The sequence below is a fragment of the Solanum stenotomum genome, chromosome 6, assembly GCF_019186545.1.
Source record: "Solanum stenotomum isolate F172 chromosome 6, ASM1918654v1, whole genome shotgun sequence".
Lineage (NCBI taxonomy): Eukaryota > Viridiplantae > Streptophyta > Magnoliopsida > Solanales > Solanaceae > Solanum > Solanum stenotomum.
Window position 1 is genome coordinate 49,816,623 of NC_064287.1, and position 20,876 is coordinate 49,837,498.

A 20,876-nucleotide genomic window follows, 5' to 3' on the forward strand; every position below is an offset into this window, starting at 1 on the left:
TATAGGTATACGTTTATGTTTCTTTCTAGTGTTGAAGTTGAAGATTGTTTTCAACATTGCAATGTCGAAAACAAATACTCCAAGGAGGATCACAAGAGGTACATATTATCCTGATAATTGCATGGTGGGGATACCCTCATTTGATTTGTGTATAACGCAAATGCAATCACAAATTTCAGGCTCCATTGCTGCGATGGAGATAGAGAAGAAATCGAAATTTCTTAATAGCCCTATAAAATTGGATTTGAATGATGCATTAGTAAGGTCGGGCTCTTCTAAAAGGAAAGAAGGGTCAATAATGAAAGTGGCTGAAAGAAAAATTGACAAGAGGAGGAAAGTCAAAGATGTTGTTTCGGGCATGATTGAAAAACATATAGTTAATGAAGAACAAGAAGAAATGAGTGAAGAAGAACTAGAGGTATGTATATTTTTTAAGTTTTTTTGGGATGTAAGATAAGTGTATACATATATACCTGCAGTGTACTGTAAATTGAGTGTAAATAGGTTAGGTGGAGGATATACAATTTGAAACTGGAGTATCGGGAACTGGAAATTTTAGAGTAGGCGCCTTTGTAGTATTTTGGCTTGGTTTCTTCACTCATATTAATTTTTTGAGCTTAGTGGTAATGTTACATGCTAACCTCCTTAAACCCCACTTGTAGTACTTTAGTGGTGATATTGTTAGCTCTGTATGAATATGAATGTTGAAGTGCTTCTTTTAACTGAACATGTAATATTCTTTTGATATGAGCATTAGAAGTTGCAAGTAATCTGGATGTAGGATTGTAGTTAGTGTTCAACTTGTAATGTATTCAAATTGCATGCAATGTTTATTGGTGTAACCATTTTGCATTATGTTCTGGCACATAGGATTTTTTCTGGTGCATAGTTTTACATAGTAGTTACATTTTAATAGAGCTTGGATTATTTTTGATTGTGTCACTTATATGTGGTGTAGGAGATCCTTATTTTGTTAAGTTGATGTATGTAGTTGCCTTAATATGTTTATTATTTTAAGTCGCATAAATGCAGTTACTCGCGAAATATTAATGTACTTGTACATGTGATTGTTGTCTAGCATGCTATTCAATGGCTTTTCGTGTATGTTGTAACTTGTAAGCAATATCATTCTAATGTATAGTAAGTCGAACAAGAAAGGTTATGTGGAGGATATCCCTTCTAATGTATTATACTATGGCATACCTTTAGTGTGGCATACTCTCACACATTGAATACCTTCCAGTGTATTTGGGGTTATGTTGTCATTTTGTTTTTTGAAAATGATTGTAGTTAAATGGTAGTTTACTGAATATGTGGAACTTTTCAGATTGTTATTTGCATTCATATTTATTTTATGTCGGTGCATCTTCTATTTGAATGTGTTGTATGTATGCATAGAATCAGGTTACTATGAAGTTATTTGAATGTGTCGGTGCATATTTATTTTGTATGTATACATAGAATCAGGTTACTATGAAGTTATTAATGTAAAAAAAAGTGCAATTTCATATTTTAGTATTTCTTAATTACAGGGTATCAGATTTTATGTGTTGGCTCGCCCGATCGAACCCCCGCGCATGCAGGTTTATGTGAACCATAACATAGTTACAGATTTGAAGGGGAAGCTTACACCGACCCAATTCAATCGATTTAAAGATACATGTTTTGGAGCATATACCAAAATGCACGTGTATGGGGCGCAACCACAAATCTTTAGGTGTTTGATGGTATGTGAATTGGAGGACAGTTCCCCGGATGATCTGTTCTTTCGTATAAATCATACCACACTCCGTTTTGATATTCAAGAATTTGCCATCATTACTAGGTTGAACTGCTTTGCTGATAAAGACGATTTCTTGTTTGACACAAGCGAGCCAAACAGATTAATCAATCAGTACTTTGAGGGCAAAAGTATTATCAGAAAAGCAGAGTTGATTAGTAAGTATAAAAACAAGGTATGGGGTGATGGGAATGATGACGATGCTATTAAATTCGCAATTCTATATTTTATCAGTACGATCATCTATTCCGGTGAGAAGAAGAGCTCATCAATTCCAAGGATGCATTTTGATCTAGTTGAGAGCGGCCGGTACAATGAATACCCCTGGGGAAAAGATGTTTTCTCCAAATTGGTCAAAAGCATAACAAAAAAAATGGATGCCAAGAAAAAGTATTATAGAATTGATGGTATGCCTCTTGCCATGCAAGTTTGGATATATGAATGTTGTTCTGCTGTTGATCTGAATATTGCTGAAAAGAAGACCAATCGTATTCCCAGACTGGTCAATTGGAGGACCAGAAACAGCAGAATACATTACGAATTCCTAATGGAAGGAATGTTCGGTGATAACGGCAATTCGATAATTTAACATATTTTCATTATTCAATTAGTGCAGATATCGTTGTCTATCAATATACTTGTTAATTATAATTGTTTTGTGCGCAGTTAAAATACAAAAACATTCAACCTTCACTAAAGGAGATTGCATTTTATCAGCTTCCATCAAAAAGTGATGCAATCCCCGAGAATACCTTTCAAAAAGTTGGCGACAAAGATGATGACGAAGATGATGATTTCACTTCAAAGCCTCCAAGTCATAAGCCACACAATAAAGAAAAAGGTAAACAGAAGGTAACTGTTTCATTGTCCACATCGATCAAAAAGTTCAATATGCATGCAGGTTCGAGTTGTAAGGAGAAAAGTCCACCAGTATTGCATGGTTACCGTAAGGCAAAGAGTACACCCTTTAGTTCTGTTTCAACCCCCGTGGAGAATAATGTACCAGTACAGGAGTTGTATAATCAGCCGGATGATTCTGCCAACACTACACCACCAATGAGTTCGAAACAACCTCAAGATACCAAGGCAGACGAAATTGGTGTGTTGAGACAAGATCTTGCCTCTTTCAAGGATTCTGTAAGGAAGTTGTTCCATTTTTTTTAGTTTACATTGTATTCCGATATATTCTTACACTTTATTTAATAATCAGGTTACTAATGAGTTCAAGGAGTTGCGCTTGTTTATACTGGAAAGTTTTAAACAAGTCATGGATGTAGTCAACACAAGCAATCCTCAATCTGAAGCACTATGTCAGGTTAAGCACAACAATGATAAATTACGAGAATAAATTCACATATACAGGTTAACCAATATTACAAAACTCAATTATTTTTGTATAACATAAACAGGAAGATGGAAGTAAATCTCCAACACATGTACCTGATTGGTCGAACAACAATTCAATGAAAGACGGCAACCAGATCTCAACATTCTTGGATAAACCTCACTTTGATATAAATGAGGTACTACGTGAATTAAATTGTGTTTCTAATTTAGAAATGGATGGTGAAAAATGTTCAAGAATAGATACATCATCAAAAAATTTAAAGGTTCAAACATAATATTTATTATTGTAATATTCTGTTACATTTCTCAAACAAAAAATATTTATTATTGTAATATTGTTAGGATCAAACATTTCGATTCGTTCTTGAAGAACACGTCAAAGATAATGTCCAGGAGAATTATCAGCCTGCCCAGATACACATACAAGACCCTTTGTCGGTACATGAACAGTCTAACGGCAAACAGCCCTGTTGGAATGCCATCATTTGAGGCACTGTTTAAATTTTATTGTATTTATAAGGGTGTTTAAAAAATGTATTCAATTATGTATTCAAAAATAAGTAAATACCTTATATAAATTGAATACTTATGGTTTATTCAATGAACTTATAAGTTGTATTTACTTATTTCTAGTTTTTGTAGAAATATTTATATACTAGGATATTTACTGATAATAGAATACATTCCAATACCAACAATACATATGATACTTTGTAAGTATACCTACTGGTAATATAATACATTATAATACTATAAATATGTATGTAACTTTTGGTAGAATTTTGATGGTAGGATAGTATCTCTACTGTAAGTATTAATTAGTGTAATATTAATTGTTCTACTCATATAAATTATTTATGCGCGACATTCTGAATAATATATGTTATTTTTGCCATTTCATTTCAGACAGGAGACATTAATGCCTTACAGAACGATGGAATCCAACAACCACAGTCACAATTTGAGTTGCTTGATGTTTTGTTACCTAGCCTTGACACAATCAATCCCAAAAAGTGTGTTGTGGTTCATCCAGAGGTTGTGGTTCATCCAGAGGGTGTTGTTTATGATACTACACCCGTGCCAGTTCAAAGGACAAGACGTCCCGATCGATGGAATTCTTCTTCATACTCGACAAATTTTGGATCATCATCTGGTAATTAATAATGTTTCTCCTCCTGTATGTCTTACCTCCCCCCTCCCTTATATTTTTTTTTAACATACATGATTTTTCATGCAAAATTGATGAGGAAATAAGTTGAGAATGTGTTTGTTACAATTTGTGTGTCTGTATACATAAAATTTCAGGTAGCTCTTCCAATGTGGTAAAAATTTATGAAAAGAAACATCCTTTTGTTTCTGACTTCATACGAGGGCCATATAATTATGATCTTTTTGACGATTATGCAATGTGGCTTCGTGAAGGGCTCCTTGTTAGGCATATGAATAAGTAAGTATTTTTATTTCATATGATTGTCATTTGTACACATAATATACTTAAATTTTAATTCTATTTGTTATCTAAAGGATGCATGATGAAGATCGGTATAAGAATAAAAAAGCAGAATTGGCGGTTGATATGGATTTGGGTATTCATCTCATATCAAACAAGAATTGGTTCTACTCTCTGTCTTATGATAAACAACTTCTGAATGATGAGGTAAAAACATGAATATATATGTAAAAGGAGCCCTTTCTGTTTATAAGATGTGCACATATATTTATTGATAATTTTTTTGACAGCATATTGATGTGGTTCTATATTATTTGCGTAAAAAAAGTAAGTACAACATCAATAGTCGCTACAGATACACTATTGTTGACTGTCTGTTCAAGTCAAAAATTGATGAAATTTATGCCACATATGCTAAAGTTGGAAGCGAAATATGTGTTGCAAATGTTGAAAGCGACATACGTGATTACATAAATGGGTATAGGTTGATGGCTGCCATTCCATGGAATACAATCGATAATGTGTTCATACCAGTGAATGTGGAGCAGAAAAATCACTGGGTGTTGGCTGTTTTGTCAATAGTTGAACGACGCATTTATGTATATGACTCATACAGAGCAGCAGGTCATAACTCTTATGTTAGGGATGAAATTCAAAAGCTTGCTCAGCTTCTGCCAATGTATGTGTCAATGGAGATTGCCAATAATTCAGATGATACACAAGATCAGGACATTGCATACGATGTGACGTATGTGGAGGATATACCTCAACAGGGATCAGGTGACTTGTAAGTATAAAAAAATAGTCTCTTAATTTACTTTTTAAATAAACAATATCCTATTTAATAAGTGTATCTTTCAGGGATTGTGGGATATATTTGCTAGCATTTGCCGAGTACCTAAGTGAGGGTAAAGGTATTCCAGTTCAATACCTTGATTCTAAGTTACACCGCATCAGATACGGCGCACTATTGTGGCAATATGCAGCGAAGAAGATGGAAGAAGGGGCTGTTAGCGAGAATGAGGCACCACCTAAAATGTTGAGGCCACCCGCAAGAATCGATAATAGTCAACTTGTTAGGATTGATTAGTATCTTATACTAGTTATCTTTTTGAACTTCTATTTTATGCTTATGGTTAAAACTAATATTTTAGTTTTTTGTCAAACATTATCAACTCTTCTATTTATATATGATCATGTTGATTTACTGTTTTTGTTTGGGTTATTGCATTCAATGTAATGGTAGGAAGAGATCGATGTATGTTTGTATAAATGTCCAGTCTGCCTGAACACATACATTTGGATATATATCTTTGTTCAGTTTGTGTGTTTTTTTTTATCAACATATTCAATAGTATAAATGTATACTAGGGTCTTTTCATATCAACATATACACAAGTATTACTATATTCATTTATTTTCAATTCTTACTTGAGGACATTTGGATACTTGCATTCTTAAAAGTGATAAACGTTCAGTAAATGTTTTATGTGTATTCACCAACATATTCTCAAGTATTATTACCAGTAGTTTGTGTGTATCAATAAATGTTAATAGTATCAACTTGATAGTTGGATATTTATCGATTGAGAATTTTGTATCATGTTTAATATTGAGATAATATTCAAGTTAATTTATAATTTAAGCAAGCAAATAAAGAAACAAATATTTCAAAAGGCAAATAAGTCATTTATTCGACAAAACAAAAATTAAGTAAAAGAACATTTCAATTGTGGGATGTATCAGTTCCTATGCATTCCGTGTTGCAGTTCGACATGAACGTCTATTATGACCACGCTGTCCACATGTACTACAAGAATTGGTACCCTTCCTTTTGCTAAACTCGCTAAATGACTTCTCCCGTTGCTTCTTTGGCCTTCCTGGAGGTCGCTTGTATTTTGGTGGCAACACAACTTCGGTATCAATGTGTTCAGGTATATTCCATTCACTTTTGTCAGGGAGAGGATACACAGGCACTTCATATGTTCTCAATATTGTTTCTGGCTTGTAAAAGTCTGAACAATATTCATCTGGAAGCATGTGTTTTTTGTTCAACACCCTCCACGCATGTGCGCACGGTATTCCGTCAACTTGAAACCTGTTGCAACTACAAGTCTTCTTTTCCAAGCATACAATATAACTCTTCCCTTCATCACTTACTGAATAAATGTAATCAGTTGACGGGACAACCTAGAATCAATACGTAATTTCATTTATACACTCCATATGAAAGCCAATACACTTTAAATACTTAAATAAATGAATACATAATCAACTGAATATGACAAATATTATTTTTCTCATAAATTATTAACCTTTATTCAACATACATACCGTCATACGCCCAGATTTTGATTCATTAAGCACAAGCATTTCCTGAAACTTCTTCCCAAGTAGTGTGAAAGTACATGATGCATTTTTTCGATTTGTGCAATTCCATCTAGCAAACATCAAGCGCACTTGTTCAAGAAAGTCAAATATTGGTAATTCTCTTGCTGCTACCAACGTCGAATTGATGCACTCTGCAATATTCAACGTCATCACCCAACCACGAGGAACTGGTGCATATAACCTTGCCCACTTCTCATATCCAACCAACTCCAAGTAGTTCTTCACCCTTACATCAAACTGCTCAACTCTTTTCATTAGCTTATCAAAATCAGTTTGAGTATACGCTTTTGCCATAGTGTAGAATACTTCACTTAATTGCTCATTTGCTTTTCGAAAATTCTTGCATACATTAGCCCACAAGTGCCATATGCAGGCGTAATGTTGGATATTGTTGTATACAATAGATACAGCCTTTATTATGCTATTATGTCGGTCAGATACCACACACATATTCTCTCTTTCACCATAAGCTTCTTTGAATTGTTCAAAGAACCATGTCCAAGAAGCATCATTTTCTGAATCAATAACTCCGTATGCCAAAGGTAATATATTCCCTATTATAATTTAAAAAAAGGGTGAATACCAAATAAATAAAATTATAATGTATTTATGTATCTAAAATACCTGCTCCATCTAAAGTGCTGGCTGATACGAATGCTCCAGTATATGTTGATTTAAGGTGGCTGGCATCTACAACAACAATTGGCCTACAATGATCAAATCCCTTTATAAAAGCATGCAACGCTATAAACACATACAAGAATTCGTTCTCAGGCGTTTTCTTCATTCGAATATGTGAACTAGGGTATGTCTTATCCAAGGTATACAAGTATCTAGGTAGCTTCCCATAAGACGCAGCTGGTTGCCCCATTATCGATTCTAATGCCTTCTCTTTTGCTCGCCATGCCAACATGTAGTTAATATCAATACCCAAGTCCAATCTAACGTCATCTCTGATATCATTTGGAGTGTACTTCCTCTTGTGATTTCTCAATTTAGGTGCGATTATTCCTCCAATCAATCCACTTGTTGCACGACAATCTGAATGCACCCCATCCTTTAAAGGACATGTATGTTCAGAGTTAAAAACTCTAATTCTGAACATCTTAGACTTGTTAATACTTGACGCTTTCATCAGCCATAGGCATTCTTTAGATTGACATACAAGAGTATAGCTGTGAATTCAATTTATATTGTTTTATTAGTTCTGCTTTGCATCTGCAAACATAACTCAATACACTTAAAATGAAACAAATTTAACAACAATTTACCTTATATAGTTTGACCTCTCCACCAAGAATTAAAACCTTTTTTCGATTGAATACTTTTCCATCACATCTTTCAATGTCGACTTATCCATGTATATCTGATCAATCATTATCTCCTTTTGCGATCTGTTCGTAATTATTAAATCATTTCCAACATCAAATGCATCTACTGGTTGATAGCCAAACATTGGGACAATTGGTAATGTATCATTCGTACCAATTAATTCTTGATTGTATTCAAGTTGCAACACATCACCTTCAATAGAAGTTTCTCCAGAATCAGAATATACTATATCAATATCAAAAATACTTACACATAAGGGATATACTCCAAATTGACTATTGATCTTTTTCAACTGAACATATACGCGCACACCCATGTTGTTACGTATTTTCATAGGCGTGTCGTTACCTTCGACAATGTATTTGATTTTGATACACTTTTTTGTAAGATTGACGTTCAATTGTACCGAAATCAAATCAACTAAATCAGAATACGAAGCATATTCCTTCAACACTATCCCGTCAATGCTATATTCTACATAGCAATTCTCTTCGCTCCATTTTCCGGAATGCCGAATCAAAACTGTGATAGTAGCCATGGTTGATCGCCAAACATTGGGACAATTGGAATTGTTTTTTTGCTTTTGGCATGAAATGAAAAGGAAAGAAGGAACATATTTTCAATTTTAAACTGATCAGAATCCTATACCTTATAGGTCAGTTACATTTTTTAAAGTGCCAAATTAGTGGGTTTAAGGGCTGGAAAATAGCCTTGTCAGTTACATTAACTGACCTCATTTAGTGGGAGTTAATTTTGAATGTATTTTTGTATTAAAAAAAATGAAATATTTATGGAATTTAGCTATTTTTTAACTCAAACTGTAGCTATTTTTTTTTAAATGTGATACTTATAGCTATTTCAATCTAATAACCCTAAAACTATAGTCATTTATGTAAGTTTTACTTTAATTTATTTGTCTTTTTTTTGTGTTTTTTATATTTAAAAATTGCGTATAAATACTATAAATCATGATAATTGACAACATAAAATATGTTTTGAAATAAATACAAAAAATTCCATTGATTCTTCACGTGAATCTATCGTAAAAATACTATAAATCATGATAATTGACAATATAAAATATTTCAAAAATAAATACATATAAAAAAATTCGATTGATTCTTGAAATTAATCTATCGTTACAAATCATGTATAAAATATAATAAATCGTGATAATTGACAACTTAAAATATTTATTAAAAAAACACAAAAAAAGAAATTGACTGATTCTTAAAATTAATCTATCAATGTCACATAAAATGAGACAAAAGTAATAATATGTATTATTTTTACTATATATAATAAGTGGGAATATCTACTACTTAGCACAAGTGTTACATGTACTTAGATAGTGTTGTACATTCTTCTTTTATGGTTGTACCTTTAAAATTTATATTATTGGACAATTTAACACCATTAATCACAATAATTAATAACTTAAAACATTTTTTAAAAAAATGAAAATTTGGATGAGTCTCCAAATTTTATTTGTGTCACATAAATTGAGACAACAAAAATAACATATATTGGGTCCATTTTAATTTATTTGTCTTTTTTTTGTGTTTTTTATATTTAAAAATTGTGTATAAATACTATAAATCATGATAATTGACAACATAAAATATGTTTTGAAAAAATTACAAAAAATTCCACTGATTCTTGAAGTGAATCTATCGTAAAAATACTATAAATCATGATAATTGACAACATAGAATATTTCAAAAATAAATACATATAAAAAATTTCTATTGATTCTTGAAATTAATCTATCGTTACAAATTATGTATAAAATATAATANTGAGCAAGTATTTCAACAGAAAAGCAAGTGAAAGATGAATATTTTGAAGAATTATTGAAAGCATACCTTCGAAATTCTTACAGGAATATGAATGAGAAGATCAACAATGGAAACCCTAAATTTGGAGAGGAACAAGCTGGAGAAATAATGGAGAAACAGCGCTCCTTCACTACGTTTGAGGGTGGGCAAGGGCGTAGGCTGGGGTGAAATTCGCTTGTGTTGCGCATCGACTTCTTTTCTGGAAAATGATTTCCGCAGACTTGTTACGGAAGTCGTTTTCCGCTGATTTTAGGAAAACAAGTCGTTTAGGAAAATGTTTTCCCAACATTTTGTTGCAACCAAACAAAAGAAAATAGGAAAACATTTTCCAGAAAACATTTTCCTCCATACTAAACACACTTAGTTTTATATATTAGTAGTATTTTATTTGATATATTAAAAGGGTAAAAGGGTCTGAAACTTTGTCATGTAGAGTTTATATGTTCTTCGTAAGGGTATATATGAGCCACATTTATAACAGTGGTATATTAATTCCAAATGATAAAGTTGAGAGGTATATCAGGTCGTTTATATATGTGATCATTTGATAGTCTGTATTAGAAAATATAAGGGGAAATTAAGCAAATACCTCATAAAAACAAAATAATTACAAACATATACCCCTTACATTCCTACCTCACTAAATAATTACACTAGTTACCCCCAACTAATTTCGTTTAACTCTGTGTGTGTGTGTGTATATATATATATATATTGTATTGGTATCATTAAAGTTTTTTTGTTCAGAATATATAATGTATTGGTATTATTAAGGTATTACTCAATGATAGTCAATGATACTATCGTTGACTAATGAGTAATTTCTGAACAAGAAACATTAATGATACCATAAAAATATATGAACTCTAATATTATCAATTAAGCAAAATTATCAGTCTTAATGATACCAATACAATATATATCTACTGATTTAGTATCAGTTAAGCGAAAATTATCATTCTTAATGAATAAGGGTATGGGCTGTAATTTGTTTTATTTTTCGAGAGAATGATATTTTTTGAATTACTTTGGATTTGGATATGAACATGTAATTATTTTGGGTTTTATGACCCATTTATGTAGTTTTCCCAAAATATAATATGTCTTACCTTGTACTAGTAGTATCTTGTTTAGTAATTTTTCAAGTTATGTATAACTAAATGCTTACTCTATTGTGCATTAAAGTGTCTATTATTAATATATAAAAAATCATGATATTAGCAATACGAGTTTATTTTTATGATCGTGGCGTTGGGTCAATTTTTGCGCAACTCTCAACTTATTCCATGTGATATCTATTATATGACACCTCCCATCAACAACATGTACAATGTAAGGGTTTTCAACAACTTTACTGATCACTATGTCATAATAATGAATGTTAATGCAAGAGTTATTAATGCATGCATTTACATGATTAAAGACATAATTATCTCTCAAAAAAAAATTCTACGTCTTTTACACCATATGTGAAGGGTATTTTTATGAATAATAGTAATAATTAGAAAAATATGCAATACATGTTATTTTTGATACACCAAATCAAACAACGCATAAAATATATTCTCTCTATGATTAATGTCAACATTACTAATGGTGTAATACACTATATATTTAGTATTATTCTTATACATTCTACCAAATGATATGCACTTTATTTGACATTATTCTTATACACTCTATCAAACGATATACACGTATTAAGATATTTATTTATTACTAATACATAATATTAATAATGTAATGAATTTTAATGTATACATTAACATTAGATTTGTGCATATATAGTACTCCCACCGTTAATTTTTGTCATCACCATTACGTAGGAGGATAAGATCATGAGATTTTTGGGTAAGAACATGAACGTGCACCTAAACACAAACAAATATAAACTATTTTTTGAGTTTACATTTTAGTACCAAACTTTAAAATAATTTGCATATTAGTTCTATAAATTATCAAAAGAAAATATACAGAAAATCTGCAACCCTTTTACAGCACCAAACAAAGCTCAGAAAGTCAAACATGGTGGTTATTGAAGGAAACCTCAGTTCAGAGCAGCTTCAGTTCTTTGATACTAATGGGTATTTGGTGTTAGAATCATTTGCAAGCCAAGAAGAGATCCAGTCTATGAGGAAGAGAATGGAACAGTTGCTTGATGAGTTTGATTGCTCTTCAGATGCTTCTGTTTTTTCTACCAAGAATCAAGTAAAGATTCAATTTTTATACTCTGTAGTTTGATTTTTGAATTCATTAGCTTAGTTTATTTGGTTTTGAGATAAACCCATGTTTCCCGTTTTTGTCTTTTTTTGATTTTGTGTGTGTTTTGTGGCATTTGGGTTTCAGCAAGAAACGACTAATGATCACTTCTTTGAAAGTGCTGAGAAGATCTCATTCTTCTGGGAAGGTATGCTTGTGTTTAATTTCTTCTTGTTTTTTTGTACTGTATTTTGTCTTTTAACTTATTAGGAGTTGTAGACATCAAAATTTTGTGGGACTAGAAAAGAGAGACGAATTCAATTTCAGTTAGTATTCTTGGATTCTACTCTACTCGAATCTCTAGTTCATGCCTATACGAAGTATAATATATTCTGGAATATTCACAGAGATCAAGATGTGGATAGACTATCCCTATCATCATAGTTCGAGAAATATGCTACGACCCTCATCATAGAGTAATCTTAGGAGATAAGAATCAAGGGATAAATATCCATATTGTTTTATCAATGAAATTATGTTTCTTCATATTTTGTTTGTGATTGCAATGTATTATTTATCCGTTTAAAATTTGTTGTAAACGGTAGTATTTATGAACAAGTTCAATTAAAATTGCAAAAGAACGAGTGAATGGATGTATGCATATCAGTCTTTTCTCTTGGTTCTTGATTTCAATTATAGCTGAGGAGGCAGTTATCAGTTTATTATTGGCTTTCACAGGATCAAAAACTGTAAAGATGTTACTTTTTTGTCGCCATGGAGAGACATTTTTGGCGTTATTTAGATGATATTTGCTTCTACGTCCATAATTTTCAATTCCTTTCATAGGCTAATTATGTTTTAAGTATTTGCTTAGGATGCTTTATTGATATTTATGGTCTTGGCAGAGAAAGCATTTGATGAACATAGAAACCTAAAGCAGCCAAAGCAACTCTCAATAAATAAAGTTGGGCATGGTATGGTTCTGTTGATTACTTGTTGTCAACAGAGTTGTTTCATTTTTCGAGTAACCTTTTTAGTCTCTACCTTAACAAGGTTGTTCTTAGATTTCTCGTACCTGTGCTATTGCAGCTCTTCATGAAAAAGATGCTGTATTTAATAATTTCTCTAGCTCAGACAAAGTCTCAAGCATGTTGCGGTCCTTGGGTTATAAGAGGCCAGTAGTCATTCAATCAATGTACATATTTAAGGTAAATTCTGGTATTGTTTTATCTAGTAATGGGGTTTCTCTGCCCTATATCTTTGTACTGTCCTCAGCTAAATCATGTCCAATACTTGGTTGTTCAAGATCACCAGTCAGATAGGTGTGTGTCATTCTAGAAGGTTGGTGTCTTAGTAAGGCTAGAATGTATCCCAGTTGAAAAGTGATATTATTTCTGGACTTAATGTACGAGAAAAATCTCGATTCTTTTATTTAACAAGGTCAATGAAATTATCTAAAAGAAAAGCTTCCCAGGGTGTTAGGTCCTCCATACAAACGAGGTATATGTTTACCGGGGAAACGGTATGGTTAGATTTGTTATGTGGTCAAGGACACGTGTCGATATAATTCGTTAGGTTTGTGTAGTAGCAGTTAAATATGTTTGTAAGCGAGCTAAGTAAAACAGTGAAGAAAATTAAATAATCGTAGGAAGCAGTAGAGCTTCGATGATTGTTGTTTGCCCAAAACCCATACTTGAGTAACCCATCAGTCCTATCTAATTTTTATATTAGTTGGATGAATCATGTACTCATAGCAGATTAGTTTTTGAAATAATATATGTTTGCTCATGTCGCATCACTTTGCTCTCATGTTATCCAAGGATGCATTCATACCATGTTCACGTCTTGTCACTTTAAAAAATTTGAAGCCTTGCGAGGATGCAGTGAACTACTAAATGTTCTTTAGCCATGCATATCCTCTTGTGTCCCTTGAAAATGTTTTTCACTTGTCTCTAATAGTATGATGACATCGTAGAGGATATACGTGGAGTCACCACACTCTTTGCAATTGAACAAATAACAGAAAAGAAACAAAAACCATAATGGAGTTGTAATTACTATTATCCATCCTTCTACGAGTGACATGTAAAACTCTGTTTTTCAGCAACCCGGTATTGGGGGTGAAGTGGTGCCGCACCAAGATAACTCTTTTCTGTACACTGAACCAACAACATGCACTGGCTTGTGGCTAGCTTTAGAGGACGCAACAATTGTAAATGGCTGTCTATGGGCTATACCAGGGTCCCACAAAAGTATTGTTTCTCCCAACTTTCTTCGTCTTGCTACCTTTAAATCATTGAACTCCTTCATGTAACATACAAAATGTTCTATTTCTTTAGATGGCCTTGTGAGGAGATTCCTTAGAGATGAAAGTGGGGTTCATTTTGATAAGCCATCTCCATGCTATTACCAGGAAGATTTCGTTTCACTTGAAGTAAAAGCTGGATCTTTAGTAGTCATTCACGGAGATCTTATTCACCAGAGGTCAGTCACTTTCAGAACTTCTCTTGGACCATATAGAACTGTCAGTTATGCTACCATTTGTGTTTGGCTCGTTTGGAATGTTTTTTATCCATTCAATCTTCATAATGTATGGTTGCAGTTTTGAGAACCAGTCTTCAAAGTCACGACATGCATACAGTTTACATGTGGTGGATACTAATGGCTGCAAATGGGCAGAAGACAATTGGTGAGTGGCCAGGGTTTTGCTGTTTTTTAATTCTAAATGCCATAGTTTACTGAGAGGCAAAGCAGCAGAGTTGTACTGACTGTAATTATCAGGAAAGAACTCTAATGTCTAATACGGAAGCTGCTAAGGTTCATGCAGTGTGTTCAGGGTGACTTGTAGATTGTTAGGAAATTCGAGTTGTTCTCAATAATACAGCTTAGTATAGGTATTAACACATTATATTTCGTGGTTCTAAATTACTGAGAACTACGCGATATTTGCAAGGTAAGATTGCGTACAATAAGATCCAATTCGGTCTGATCTGTCCCCCAGATCTGCATAGCGGGAGATAAATACACCAGACTGTCCTTTATAATAGCTACATCTCCACTTCGAGTCCATTGCATGGCACGTTGATTTGTTTTATCATCTAGTGGGAACCTATTTAATTTTGTTTTTTCCTTTTAACCTCTTAAACTGGTACCTAAGTGCACAGATCTCCTCTTCTGACTTTTGAAAACTATACTTAAAACTAATCTTTAATGATATAGTTAGATACTCTTAGAGTCTTCTAGTTGTAAAGTTACAATTGTCCAGAAATGTTTACCTGATTTTTTTTTTCTGTATTAGATCTGCATCTGGATTGGATCGCACGTAGTTTCTTAGATGTGAGAAGTCATTTGATTTGTGTTCAATGATACGTCTTAGTATCAGGCAACCTCCAGTATAACTTGTTAGATTCTCCTCCCTTGGATAATGACAGGACGGGGGTGGAAAAGGATGTACGTAGGGTGATGGTTTATATAAATGAGCCTGATTTCTGAGATGTAGCTTTGATTCATAGAATTCTTACCAAACAATAAGCTAAGTTACGTTGCCAATAAAAAATATGTTACGTTGCCAAGGAAAAAGGGTCTAGAGAAGGCATGTTTACAGTGTTTGATGAATGATTTGTAGCTGAAGATGTATAAGTTACTACTTTTGATCCAACTTACATGTTACTTTTGTTTTTTGAAACTGTTCAGGATTAGAAGAAATGTAGATCCAGAGCCCTTGTTCAGTTCTTGAATCAACTATCGACGAAGGTCCAAATCTGTTATTGCAACATGGAAAATTTCATTGAGAGGAATCAACAAAGACGGGTCAACAACGTCAACACATGTATTTGAGAGATTATCCTCGGGCTGAGGAGTGTCCACATGAGTTCGTTGAGGTGTTTACACATGCCTGTAGTCCTCTTTTATACTCTGTCTAGAGTTCGGATTTCCATGAACTTTGTGAAATCATCCAAATCTGCCTTTCATTAATGTTTATGGTTACATTACATATACTCTTATCATTACAAGATTTGTTCAAATATGCTCAAATCACCCCCAATGAAACTCAAACAATGAACATTACACCAAGTTAAAGTTTCACCTCAGTTAAAGCTCCACATCAACCTCACAATGTTAACTGATTTAGTCATGCAAATGAATTAGAAGCTAAATATTATGTAACAAGGTTTGGTTTAATCGCAAGTTCTTTCTACAAGTATTATTAGGGTGAAATGGTGGTGGAGTAACAATGATCTTCAAGTCGTGTTTTTGAGAGTGGAGTGAGAGAATCAATTGATATGACAATGATTAATTTAGAGAGATTTTGGATGATAACTGAGAAAAAATTAACTTTATCGACGAACTACTACACATAAAACATCAAATTGACTTGGTCCCAAAATCTTTAACTTCCAAATCAAGTGGCTTATAGAAACAAAACAATTTTGAGACTCTCTAGGAGTTGCAAAAACAACTTAGAGATGATCGATTGTATGAGAGAAGGTTTGAGTCTATGTGTTAGGTTTGATAATATTTTAATTTGGCATATTCTACAATATTTTTGATGCCTAAGAACATGTTGAGCATCTAAGGTGCATGCATCTTTTATGTTCTAGACAAAAAAAAATGTTTGTTAATTTGAAAAGCTCATGTACTTTTGTGTTGATAAAGTAAACTTAGCTTTCTTTGTTTTGTGAAAGGTTTTAGCACCATAGCCACACCTTTTAAGTCAAACATCAATTTACCGTGTATTAATAGATGATATGTACTTGGATTCACGATATTGCCAAACATAAAGAATCTATACTCAAGCGATTTACTTTAGCCCTGACATGATAGGTGAGAAATCACTCTAATTTTTTGGGGGGGAGGGGGGGGGGGGNGGGGGGAGGGCTCAACTTCTACTTGTGAACCCATGCGTCTCTTTTAGTCCCAAATAAAAGTGAAAAGAGAAAATCAAATGGCATATAGCATATGACTTGTTTTGTGATAAACTCCAACAAAAAACAGCCAAAATTTGGCAATTGGTCAATATGGCAATAAGAATGGTGTATAGAAACTTGGCATCTAGCTCCAAAAGCCAACACCTTTTTTTATGGTGGGCTCACTAGATTAGAACTCACTTTCAAAAATCCTCAAGAAAGTATGGACATATATATGATCACAAAGCAAGACGGAGAGCCAGATATGATCGAGTGGTTCATCCTTCAACAAAAAATTGTATTGTTTATACATGATTAAAAATATTTTTTATTATATGAACTCAATTTTCATATCTTGAATTGGCTTAGTGAAAATTTTGACTTGACTCTCTTACTATATGATCATTGATCATGCACCATCTTATCTTAAATTGTAGATCAACTTGAAACCAAGCTCTTAATATTATCATTATGTCACCTCAATTATATATATTGGCGTATATGTTCGACTAGAAAGATAAACAAAGCTTATATATGTATGTGTTAAATTAAATTAAATCGTGTATCCTATATTTCATTGTTCTTTCTTTTATTTTTCATTATATATATTTTGTCTCGATACAAAAGCTTTTTGTAAAAAACTTGTTTGGCTAAGCTAACAAATTTTGAAAAAAACCTAAAGAAAATTAAATATCGAGAAGGATTGAGTTATGAATCATTTAGCTTATACATCTTGATTATATTCTGAATCTTGTATATCGATCTCAGACGAAGTCCATTATTTTCTCAACCTATTCATTTACCTGCTCATTTGACACCTACATACACTAAATTATATTAATATCATATTCCCAAGAAAGTTATCTTTCTGGAGAATTCAATTATATATGATCTTAAACTTGAGTTACCAAACTAATTAGGTGATGGTTTTGAATCCATGATGAAGTATCTAGCTATATATTAATTTTTAATTAACACTTTAAACCATGATTGTGATTTCATACTAGATATGGAATTTTATAAATAAATAATTTGATTATCGAATCAAACCTATATATCATTATAATTTGGAGAAAGGAGGGATATGATAGTAGGTTTCTAGAAAGATTTGAATAAGTAGGAATTATTAGGGGAAAATATATCATAGTGGGATTTGAGATATTATTTATGTCATGACTTTTTAATTATAGGCCATCATATGGTAAGATGAAAAGATCAATTTAATTATTTTAATATATACCATAGGTGTTTAATTTGGAGGACATTATTTTTTGGAACCCCAGGTAACACGCGGTCGATATAATCTCCGTCATAGTCTCTATCCTTCAGGTGAGCACTTTTAATCGCACTAGGCAGGTCCTATATGTGACAAGCTCAACTCAAAAGACATTGAGGGGAATCGATCCCGCATCATCGGTGTGGATAACCAGCCTCCACACCAACTGAGACATCTCGAAGGACAGGAGGACATTGTTATTACTATTAAAATAAATATATAATTAGATTGGTTCGAGTTTACTTAAGTGTTAGACTACAAATCAATTAAAGAAATATATAACGTACTTTTTCCATGCATTCTTCTTTGCCACATGTAGCACAAATTAAAATTCCACTTGTTGGTAATAGGCCATGCATCCTTTTTCTTTTCTTGCGTCTAAATATAAAAAATAAACCATTTAGTTGAGTAGTGGACCTAATTAATATCATTTTCAATGTGTCAAAAATAACTTCCTTTTTGCTAGCTGCCTTTATATATGTAGTATGTAGCTGTTATATATGGAAAGATACATAGCTACGTAGCTACTATATATACACAATAACTGCAGAGTTAGAATTTTCATTAAGAAGTTCAAAATATAAAAAAGTAAACGTACGAAGAAGTCAAAAACAGTTTAAACACATCAAAAATAACCTTAGTTGAACCTCCTAAGCCCTTACCAGTTCCACGTTCTTTATTATATAGATAGAGATATGATAACATGCAATCTAAAAAGATGAATGAAAAGCCATAACTATAGTGCGCCTATATATGGATGTTTCTAGTTCCTTTGCTTTTGGACCTTATATTATATAATATAGGTGACGTTATTAAAAAAGGACCTACCACTTGCACTAATATAATTATCACACCTACTTTGCTTTTGGGTCTGGCCCTTCTACAAAATATACTAGAATCGACTCTCTTCATCATATAGGATACATATACTTGACAAGAATATTAAAAGGTACATTTAGCCGTGTAAGATGAAATCATAACTTGAAGTTATGAAATGAAAATAAAGTTTAGTTTGGATATGCAATTTGGATTTTTAAGTTCTATTTTCTCTAAATAATATATTAAATGGAATTTTATAAGTGGGGTTTGGAAATGATAGAATGTAATTAAGCAGGCCTATCCTTGGTTAACTGTAGCGAATTCAAATATAAATAATAAGAAAATATAACAACTAATTAACAAGGGAGGCAATGAAATGGAATGAGAACACAAAATAGTGTCATAATCGAAACACAATAAACAATAGTCTATGAGTGATATCACGAGCAAGAACTACATTAATTAATCTAACTAGTACAACGACAAAGAACAACAAGTGTATACACTATAAGAAAACTGTGAATTACATGGAGATTTTCCTGGGGATTAGTATGAAATTTTGTAGGAAAATAAGTTTCCTACGGATTTTTATACTAATCCCAGGAAAATCCTCATGTAATTCACACTTTTCTTGTAGTGGTAAACACTCAGTAAGCAAGACAACACTTCACTACCTACTAACATTCTACTTGAATGAGTATCTGATGTCCTCCACACCTTTCTATCTAAGATCATGTCCTCAGTAACCTGAAGTTGTATCCAGTCCTGAAATGTCCAAATCAAACTTTTGGAGAATTTGGAATTATTTCGTCTCATGAGATAAAATTGTATGTCACAGACATTCATTACATTATTTCAAATTACGAGATAAAATCGATAATCAAATGCCTTTTTAGGTTTACACACAATATTTGTATTAAACTAACAAATGTATATTTTTCTGATAAAACTTTTATCAAATGTAGAATGATTTTATTAAGTTTTTAAATATTTTTTTATATATAAATAAAAAGCAAAAAGTGGTCAATGAAGGTGAGCGGGTTATCGGGCATGACTAGAAATCATGTGGGCTTTGACCCGCCCACGTAGGTATTGTTTGTTTTTTCCCTACAAATAGTAATTCTCTTTCTAATATTCCAAAATAGCCCTTCAACAATATTCGTCTTGAACGATCGCTCAATTTATAATAATTGATCATTCAAATTGCCTCATTTTGTTTTTTCTTTATAAACTTATCTAACTTTACTTGGTTAGCTTTCAATTTCCATTGTCATCTAATTTTGCCTAACTAATTAGCTAAAATGATCATTTAATTGGGCAAAAAGGTCATGAAACAACTAATTAAGTTGGTGAAAAGTCTGTCAAGAACAATATCATATATATTTGGAAGAATTTATTCTCAAAATTGACTACCACAATAACCCTTTTTCTAATTAAATCAATTACTATAATATCATATATTACGTCAATTATTTATTAATCATGTAGGACGTCTACTACTATTCTTTTCTTACCACACAAACCTTGTGGGAATTTC

General features: G+C 32.4%; 2 protein-coding genes across 2 annotated transcripts; both read left to right on the forward strand.

Annotated features, from left to right (window-relative positions):
* Positions 1-61: 61 nt before the first annotated feature.
* On the forward strand, positions 62-10,952 carry LOC125868852 (uncharacterized). Its single transcript, XM_049549424.1, has 11 exons — positions 62-98; positions 180-418; positions 1,533-2,282; positions 2,447-2,917; positions 2,991-3,095; positions 3,190-3,303; positions 3,470-3,584; positions 4,041-4,280; positions 4,433-4,491; positions 10,398-10,414; positions 10,913-10,952. The coding sequence occupies exons 1-11, from the start codon at positions 62-64 to the stop codon at positions 10,950-10,952; spliced, it is 2,187 nt and encodes a 728-aa protein (XP_049405381.1).
* A 1,152-nt stretch (positions 10,953-12,104) lies between these two features.
* LOC125868342 (phytanoyl-CoA dioxygenase) lies at positions 12,105-16,333 on the forward strand. The gene is made up of 8 exons (XM_049548998.1): positions 12,105-12,346; positions 12,485-12,545; positions 13,243-13,311; positions 13,427-13,545; positions 14,442-14,589; positions 14,677-14,821; positions 14,940-15,026; positions 16,031-16,333. Exons 1-8 carry the CDS (start codon positions 12,164-12,166, stop codon positions 16,071-16,073), a joined length of 855 nt encoding a protein of 284 aa, XP_049404955.1. The 5' UTR covers positions 12,105-12,163; the 3' UTR covers positions 16,074-16,333.
* Positions 16,334-20,876: the final 4,543 nt, after the last annotated feature.